Source organism: Passer domesticus, chromosome 15 (genome assembly GCF_036417665.1).
Source record: "Passer domesticus isolate bPasDom1 chromosome 15, bPasDom1.hap1, whole genome shotgun sequence".
Classification (NCBI taxonomy): domain Eukaryota; kingdom Metazoa; phylum Chordata; class Aves; order Passeriformes; family Passeridae; genus Passer; species Passer domesticus.
The window spans coordinates 9,044,290-9,053,659 of NC_087488.1; the positions used below are offsets into that span (position 1 = coordinate 9,044,290).

A 9,370-nucleotide genomic window follows, 5' to 3' on the forward strand; every position below is an offset into this window, starting at 1 on the left:
GTGGCTCCTGGGGAAAACATACAGGCTCTGTGCAGAAATACTTTCTGGAGAAGTGCCCATGATTCACAATCCCTATGACTTGCAAGTTTCTCTTTTTTGAAACACACTTCAACAAGCTTCACACGGGACACAACCAAAAGAGATGCTCAGGAGACACACTCATACCCCCGTACAGTCACCTCCTGGGCAGCAAACAGACCCAGAAGTGAGAACTGCACAAAATTCAGCTTTCCTGAAAACCCCTCCTGTAGAAGCCAAGGCTGCACAGCCAATTTAAATGAAGAAAAAGTCTGTAATGTGCCTGTTCATTTGCTGATGTTTCTATGCGTAAACGTGGTCCTAGGAGAACTTCCAAGAAGCAGTAGGAATATATTCCTAAACGCATTGCACAGCACAGAGAAGTCTTTTGCAACAGAAATAGAGGAATGACTCATTTCCTCTGTAGCGGCTGCTCCGGCATTTCACTCTCAGGCAGCGGAGCAGCTCCCTGTGCCACGGCAGGAGGAACGGGAAAACTCAAGGGCAGCCTCCAGCATGTGTAAATCCCACTGAATTTTGACTTGCCTTCAAAACCAGTGATCCCTGATTGTCATCTGGTGGAGCACAGGAGACAGACTGGCAAACTGCACCCAAACGCTCCCTCCCTCGATGGCAGTTTTGTATTTCAGCATTTTGATTTTGCACAGGATTAAACCCTGAAAGAGAGAACCAAGAGTTGCCCTCCCTGTTGCCTTCCCCTGAAACAGTACACACATGGATTTGCCAGTGAATTCAGCTCCAAGTTTCTTTTCTCCCCTGTTTGAAACTAAAAGGACTGGACTGAAATTGTCAGGGAGAAGTGGGCTGTTGGTTGGACTTTGCTGCTGTTCTTCCTGTTTCTACAGCTGTTTGTTTTCAGTCGGTACAGTGAGACTTCTCAAAGCAACTCTTTCCCTTTCTCCCCTAGGAATTTATCATAATTTTTTGGTAATTTTTGGTAACTTCTCTTCTTTAATTTGATAGCTGTAGTCTTTGCAGCACTATCTCCATCAAGCCTGTCTGCTCGTTTCCTTGCATCCCCTTTTTCCCTCCCCCGCACCCAGATTATCATGGGGAGCTTGTGGCAGAGATAAAAGCCAACAGACAATCACAAGTATCATGAAATCACTACCAAACCCTTGTCACATCCAGCCCAGCCCAGAGAGATGTGTATTCTCTATGCAGATCTGGTCCCATTTTTTCAGGGGTTTGGTGGTTTTATTTGGTTTGTTTTGGTTTTTTTTTTTTTTTTGTGGTTTTGGTGGGGTTTTTTAGGTTTTTTTGTTTGTTTGTTTGTTTGTTGTTGTTTTTTTCCTTTTTTTGTTTCTTTTTTTGTTGGGGGGGGGGTGTTTGTGTTTCGTTTTTTTGTTGGTTTGGTTTGGTTTGGGGTTTTTTGGGTGGGGTGGGGGAGGGAGAAGGAACTCCCAGAGGTGTCAAGAAAAGTAGCTTGTCATTGGAATACACCGAATCCTTACGAGTCTCTGAATCACCATTGCTACCCTTTAAAAGGAAAAAACCAAGGCTTAACAGAGCCCGGTACACGCTGACATTTGATGCACACGTTGCTAACAACCTTTAAGCGTTTTGCATATAAATCGTTACTTGAATCCACAGGCTGTTCACAGACACAGAACACACATCACCTGGAGAGCCCCGCTGCTGATCTCTTAGAAAGCAGTTGCAAATAAGCCAATTCTTGGTTATTTATTTGAAATAGGACACTGAAGGTAAATGCACAAGAGCAGAGGTAGTCTCTTAATTAGCCACCTCTTTTGTTTGAGAAATCCAGGCAGATTTATCCATGGTCAGCCCTCCATATCCTGCTGGTTTTAGGGCTGGAGCTCCTTCAGCTCTCCAGCAAGCAAAGCAGTGTGCTCCAAAGCACCAGCGAGCACTGAAGGACAATCCTTGTGCTTTAAGGGGTGCCAGTCCTTATTCCTCTCTCAACCACCAGCTTCCCAGTGGTGTCAGCCCAAGAAAAGTGGGGCTGGCTGCTCTTCTTGCCAGCTACTGAAATGATGTCACTTACTCAGGAAGACTCAGCAGGCACACATTTAAAGAGGTGACACAAGAAATAAACCAGCCTGGAAATTTCTCGTGTCTGAAATCTTTTGGAGCCTTATGAAAATGGGATGCACAAATAAGACTCCCTTCCCTTCCAGACAGCTTTAACTTGCATTAGCAGTATTTAATCAGCAATTCACTGCTGACCTTGGCTGCATTACAAGGAGGTATTTGCACAAGGATGGAAAGATTTTAAACAATTTATCCAGTGTGTTGGATGCAAACAGGCTTTTCTTTAAACACCCAGCATGCAAGTCCTTAGGCCAGTTAATTTTTTGTTAACAGATTTATCACAAAAGGAAAGTACTGTGTTTCTTTCCTGTTGAATAGGAACTCAGGCTTCAAACAGAGAATAACTTCAGAGCAAGGATTGAATGGAGACCAGAAGAGGGCTATTGCTTTTAAGGAAGCCATTAATAAGAGATAATGTTATTAGAGGTGAAGCTCTAAATACATTTTCACCATGCCAACTTGGGTGCCTGAGTGTTGACACTAAATGTTGACATTTTTCCAGACTTTGCCAGCAAGAAGCCCCTGTGCCAGCAACTGCTGCCCCTCTCACAGAAGCAGCTCCTGCAAGGTAAAGGCAGGCACACAGAGACCTGGAGAAAGCCACTTCCAGCCTGGCTTTGATTCCATGATTTAAAATCTCAGGGTCTTGCTGTTATTGCATTAATAGGGAACGCCAGCAAAGCTATACGTATAGTTCTTGCACCTCACAAAGACTAATAAAGGCCAGGTAATTTGCTGGCCCATCCACAAAGCTCCTGCTGGCTTCAGCAGGACTTTTCCCACATTTAATAAAAGCCTGACCTACACGGTTTGGCACGGAGACGTGTCTGGACATGCCATGCTGATGGCTCACACTGATACTGTGGAATGAAGCACCACAAAGAGCAGATTTGCAGCAACCCAACACTGGAGCCAAGGAAACAACTCTGAGCAAGCCACCCACAAAGCCCAAGGTGCTCCATTTCAGCAGTCATCACCACAGACAGGGCCTGCTCCACTCTCCCTTCTGGCTCTCCTCCACATCCCTCTGCTCAAGTCCCAAGGCAGGGACTTCCTGCTTTTCCATCATTTGGCCACTTTAGTAATCTCCTCCTAAAGAGCACACAAACCTGCCAATTACAGTTCTGTGCCAGCAGGTAGCTGTTAGTGAAAAAGGCAACAAGGAATTTAAATCTTGAGGCACAGAAGCTTTAACACAGCTGTTTATTATTACAGTGAAATAGTCAAACAAAACCACCAACATTTTATGGAAACAATAAAAGTGCAAATGTACTTTGGAATTAAATAGGAAAAGAATTTATAAACGTTTCATTAAAATGGGCTGACACTTTGAGCCTATAAACACTTAAAAAACCAAAACAATAGCAGCTGAACACTTCAGTTTCCTCTTTGGTCTTATGATTAACCAGCAAAAAATAGTTGTACCAGGAATGCCCATTACAAAAAGATACTTAAAATTTACATTACTCCACAGAGATTTGAAATCAAAAAAGGAATGTTTGTAAGATATTTGGTCAGATAAAATATAATGCCTTTGAGAAACAGAGAGCATTTTTCAATACAAAATAAAATTACATATATGAATGTTGGGACTGTAAATTAACTTATTCTCTTGCAGGTGTGACTCCTCTTCCCAATCAACGTTCAATAAAAACAACTTCATTTGCACAGTCTTTGCAAAATTAGGTTGCAGGTAAGAGAACCAAGAGCCCATGTTAGTGCTAAAATAACATGCTCTTTTTTTTCTGTGTTTCTGTTTACACACACAGAGGCAACCCTAGTGAATCCATGGTACATTTTAACAGCTACAGCCTTAGCAAACAGGTAAGCACAACCTTGCTGTGTATCCATGGGCTGGGAGAGGAGGAAGAAGGCAAAAGGGCCACAGGATTACTCATATGGGTCAAGCTCTCTGTACGTGTCCCTGGAGATAAGGCCCTGAAACAGCTCCAGCACACAGCAGGCACCAGTGCTGTCATGTTTCTGTGGAACAAGATGAATGCTGTCACAGAAACCCAACTTCTGTCAGCTCCTTTCATCAATCCTATTCACGAATGCATGCTTTAGAGCAGATAAGGGGAATACATTGAATATCTCAGTTGTACACCTGAGCCACCAAGTGCACACACATTGCCTCATGGCAGGATGCTCTCTCACTTCAAGAAGGCTCACCAAGCTTAGGGTGAAAGCAAACACATGCATTTTCTCCATCATGAACTCAAAGCATGCCTTGCTGAGCAAAAACTCACACTGAAGATCTACCTGCATAGCTAATGGACTGAGGGTTTGCCTCACTTTTCACCCTGATGGACTCAACTGCTTTGGAGATATTGTCAAAACAAAACCCACTTAGATCTCTTTACCCTACACTCCAAATCCACTTGCTTTCAATAGTTCTCCAATTTTACCCCACGTCCTTTGGCTTGTTTGCAGTGCATCTTCACTGAGAGTTTACCATCATTGTCACTCACCCCTCAACCCAACTTTCATTTTCTAAACTATTTACATTCTCCACCATCTCTTCTTGTCATGTATTTTCCAATGCAACTCTCTCCTCCTGACCTTACTACATGTTAGTGAGGAAGTCCTTACCAAGTCCATTACAGTTTCCATGTACTGTGGCAATACTAAACAAATGCACACCCCTTTCCAGAGAAAAGGTCCATTTTCAGAGACAGGGATGCAGTGATATAAACAGACAGACAGCTGACTGAAGTGATCATGATGCCAGAATTAACAGCTCAGAGGTTTTCATGTCAAGAGTTCAGGCAGCCACAATACTCTGGGCTGGCCATCTAGTTCTTCTCTGGGCAAAAGATTCAATGGCTTTGATTGCAGAACTGCATCTTATTTTAAATACCAAGAAACACAAGCCTGTAAAAATAGTACATATCATGGTCTGCTACAAAAAAAAACCAACCCAGAAACACCAATGTAGCTGACTTAGTCTTAAATACCATGTGCAAAGAACATTTGATCAATACTACCTATAAATACACTATTTGTATTTGCAGAAAGAAGCACAGGGCTTCGAATACAAAAATAACCCAGCTTGTGGGTGTGACCTATGCCATAATTACCTGAAAATATGACCGCAAGAGCAGTTAAAGAAATAGAAGTAGGCAAACATCTGCCTAGGGAGTGTTTCTGTTTAGAAAAATAGATTTGTATAAAGCTTCATAGATTTTGACAATATTTGTTTCATGTTCTGATGCACAGAACTGTGATTAAGGCACACCAATACATCAGGGAGAGGAAGAGCAGGTTAGTTCAGGCTGTCCTAAAGCTTCCCAGAAGTTACACTCGGTCCTTCACAATTTGGGAGTGCTCTCTCAGGGCACAGCACTGCAGATAATAAGGCACATGCTTAGCTTCCTGAGCACCAGCAATCTAGCAACACATTTTGGGACTTAATACATCAAATACTTGAGCAGGTGACCCAAAAAAGCAAGGATTTGAGTTTCTGAATTTTCTGACACCTTGGCACACCTGCAGTAGTAGCTAAGGACACCTGCAAACCTGGCTGCATCACAACTCACCAGGTTATTCCAGCAACTGGGACAGAACCAGACAAAAAGTGGCAATTATCTGCCTGATATTTATACTCAGAGGGCACCAGAATCTGTAGCCCAAGACTGCTGCTGTACCACAAATCAGTGCTAAATAATTCTGAAGTACCCTGAAATATTTTACTTTCTTCTCCCCATAACAAAATAACAATTTGCTATAGTACAGCACTAGACAATCCCATCAATGTTATTTGGTTCAAACACTGACACAATCAACACAACTGGTTAGGCAGTTATCAAAAAATCCCACCAAACTCCTACCAGGGAGCAGGAGGGTGCCACAGTCAACTTATGGCACTGAGATTTGGACTGGTTTAAGGTTTGTTCCAAAATATAATAGAGAATTTCTTATTTTGTTGTTGGTCCATGAGGTAAAGCATATTCTAAGGAAGTAATACTTGAATACAGAAACAAATAATAAAACTCAAACCCACAAACAGATGAACTTCAGAGTATTTCTTAAAAAGGTTTTCCTTGGGATAATTCAACCACCACTCCTTTAACAAAACACTAATGCCTCCTCAAAGCAATATTTAGTGCAGCCAATTATCCTAAAAATAAGGCCTTTGTGAAAATAAAGTGCTATCTGTTTCCTTCTATCTGCATTTCAATCCTTCAGTATAACCTTCACTTGAACACAAATGTGAAACTAGATTTTCATCCTGTTATCAGAGCAGTTTCACTTCTTCCCTCAAGTTTACATTAACATGTGTTACACTTCTACTTAGCACAATGTGCTCGATTACCCAGGAAATTTAAAGCATGGCATTGAGCATTTCAAACTGTGATCCACACCCATGCTCTAGTACTTATCACATTTTAGGAACATCTTGGTACATTGATGGATGGGGGATGTGCTGTTTGCACTTGGAAGATTTTTAAATCCCACACGGATTTTGCATCATAAAAAGAAAATCTCAGAAAAAGCTCTATTTTGCCACTAAGACAAGAAGCTAACATGGATTTCTAAAGATGTCAGTTTGAGCCTTTTAGTTTGCAAACTGTCGGCCAAAGGCAACACTTGAGGACTAAGGCGTTTCCCCAGAAAAGTCAAAATTTTCCCACGTACAACCGATGAGAACGAGAATGACAATTTCACTAAGTCTTGGCCTGCTCTCCTCAGGTAGGAACAAAGCACATTTCCTCAGCCCCAGCACCTCAGGCTGTCGAAGCACCAGCGAGCCGGGGTGTGCGATGCCCCGGGTGCCAGCAGCTCTCCCGCCTCCGGCTCACTCTCCCGCTGGCAGCTCCCGCTTGGCCTCAGCGATGTGGCGGCACGGGGCGGGCAGCGGGCGCCAGTACCGGGGGCTGCTGTACATCCTGATGATGTGCGGGGCCTGGATCCACGTGCTGATCAGCTGGAAGGCCACCAGGTCCAGCGTGCGCCCGTCGAAAGCTGACAGCAAGTTCACGGGGGCCGCTTCCTTGAGGAACCGGGGCAGCGCCACGGCCTCGGGGATGCTGGTGTTGCCCAGGAAGAAATCCATCAGCACCTGCTTGCGCAGGCAGTCCCTGAGGTACAGCACCAGGTCCTCCAGCCGCTCCACCAGGAACTGCTCATCCCAGGCCTCCAAGGGCCCCCGCAGCAGCAGGGAGAAGAGGGCCGTCTTCAGCACGTAGGAGGAGAGCACTCGGCCCCACTGCGAGCAGAAGGGCTCCTCCAGGCCGTGCCGGCGGAGGTCCCGCAGGCCCTTGAGGATCTGCAGGCACTTGAGGTGGCAGGAGGCGGCCGGGGCCTGCTCCTTCAGCCAGCCCAGCAGCCGCTGCTCCTGCCGCGAGGCGTTGAGGCCCCAGAGCGCCTCGGCGGCCGGGGAGCCGTGCGGGCCCTCGGGCGGCAGGGCCGTGAGGTAGAGCGCGTCGCCGAGGGGGATGGCTGGGATGAGGCGCACGGCCATGGAGATGTGGCAGCAGACGTAGTCGGAGCAGGGCAGGATGTGCAGCGTGGGCGGCTGCCCGGGGCACGCCGAGAGGCTGACGCGGCACCGCTCCTGCAGCCGGTAGCGCACGGCTCCCAGGCAGCGCTGCAGATGGCCCTGGAACCAGCGCAGCACCAGCCCCGAGGAGAGGTGGCTGCGGCCCTGCAGCTCCACGCAGAAGCCCTCGGCAAAGGGCCGGCAGCGTCGCGTCCAGCCGTCCCTCGCCCGCAGGCCGCAGACGAAGGCGCCGCATGGCCCCAGCCCGTCAGCAGAGCGCGGCTGCGGCTCCAGGTGCGCCGGCAGCCGCAGGGGCACCAGGATGTCGAAGCAGTCGGGGCTGCGCACCTTGTGCTGCTCGTAGGCGCTGCCGATGCGCACGAAGTCCCCGCGCAGGCTGAGAGCCAGCGGGCCGGGCTGCAGCCCCTGCGCCTTGGCGGCGCGCACCAGCTCGGCCACCACCCGCCCCACGTGCGCCTTGCTGTGCCCCAGCACGTGCGGCGACACCCGCAGCTGCCGCGCGTGGAACCGCTCCAGGGCTCCGCGCCGCGCCCCCGCCGCGCCCCGCGCCCCGCCGCGCCCCGCGCCGCCGCCCGCCAAGCCGCAGCAGCGGGCGAGCAGGCAGCCGAGCAGCAGCAGCGCCGAGCCCTTCAGCAGCGGCACCCCGGACCCCGCCGCCTCCGCCGCCGCCTCCTCCGGGCCCCCCGCGCCCTCGCCGGCCGCGCTGCCGCGCAGCGCCTGGAAGAGGCAGAGCAGCGCGGTGCAGAGCGCGGTCAGCAGCGGCCAGAAGCCCCGCACGCGGAGGGGGGCCGCGGGCAGGGCGCGGCGGGGGCTCGGGCCGCGGGGGGAGCCGCCGCCGCCGCCGCCCGGCCCCGCGGGCGGGGAGCGCCCGCCCCCGCCGGCCCCCTCCTCCGCCGCCCCGGCCGCCCCCAGCGCGGGCCGCGCCGCTGCCCCTCGGCCCTGGCCCCGCCGCGCCCCTGCCTGCCCCGGCCGCCGCGCCGCTCCGCTGCCGGCTTCCTCTTCCGAGGGACGCGGCCCCGCGTCAGCCGCCGGCTGAGCTCAGAGGAAATGCCGCGGGCGGCGGCCCGAGGGCCGGGGGCGTTGTCCGACGGGGGCCGGCCCGGGGCGGGGAGCGGCGCCGCCCGCGAGGCCGCGGTGTCCCGATTTCGCGGTCTCCCGCTTTCCCGATCTGCCGCTTTCCCGATCTGCCGCTTTCCCGATCTCCCGCTTTCCCGATCTCTCGCTTTCCCGATTTGCCGCTTTCCCGATCTCCCGCTTTCCCGCCTTCCCGCCCAGGCAGGCAGAGCCCCCCAGCCCTGCCCGTGCCGGCCCCGGGAGAGCATTGACAGTCGGGTTCCGTGCCCCCCTCACGGCAGCAGCGTCCTGCGGCGAGTTTTGGTGTGAAGCTGCGAGTTTCTGTACCCCCACAGCAGGGGACGGCGGTGTCGTGTCACGAGCTCCACGTTGCACGTTTTTCCTCAAAGTGTTACGGGCCTGGCCCACTGCAGGCGAGTCAGTCCAGTTCCCAGCCCTGCCTCAGGGTCTCGGTGCCAAAGGAGCAGCAAAACCGTCAGTGCCAGTGCACCAGGGTGGGTACGGGCTGCTGCCGTACTAACAGCTGCCTGCAGTCATAGAATCATTCAAAAGCCTTGGGTTTTTTACCTTGTGCCCAAATTATTAACAAATTAAGAGAGAAGAAATAACCCCGGGGGTTAAATCTACACAGACACTTGAGATGATTTTTAAACACATAGTTTGCTGGGAGTATGCTAAACTGTCTCAAATATTGATGGG

General features: G+C 50.2%; 1 protein-coding gene across 1 annotated transcript; it reads right to left on the bottom strand.

Annotated features, from left to right (window-relative positions):
- Positions 1 to 3,280: 3,280 nt before the first annotated feature.
- Positions 3,281 to 8,919, bottom strand: ITPRIPL2 (ITPRIP like 2). Its single transcript, XM_064390713.1, has 2 exons — positions 8,649 to 8,919; positions 3,281 to 8,595 (listed from the first exon to the last, which is right to left on the bottom strand). The coding sequence occupies exons 1-2, from the start codon at positions 8,917 to 8,919 to the stop codon at positions 6,893 to 6,895; spliced, it is 1,974 nt and encodes a 657-aa protein (XP_064246783.1). The 3' UTR covers positions 3,281 to 6,892.
- Positions 8,920 to 9,370: the final 451 nt, after the last annotated feature.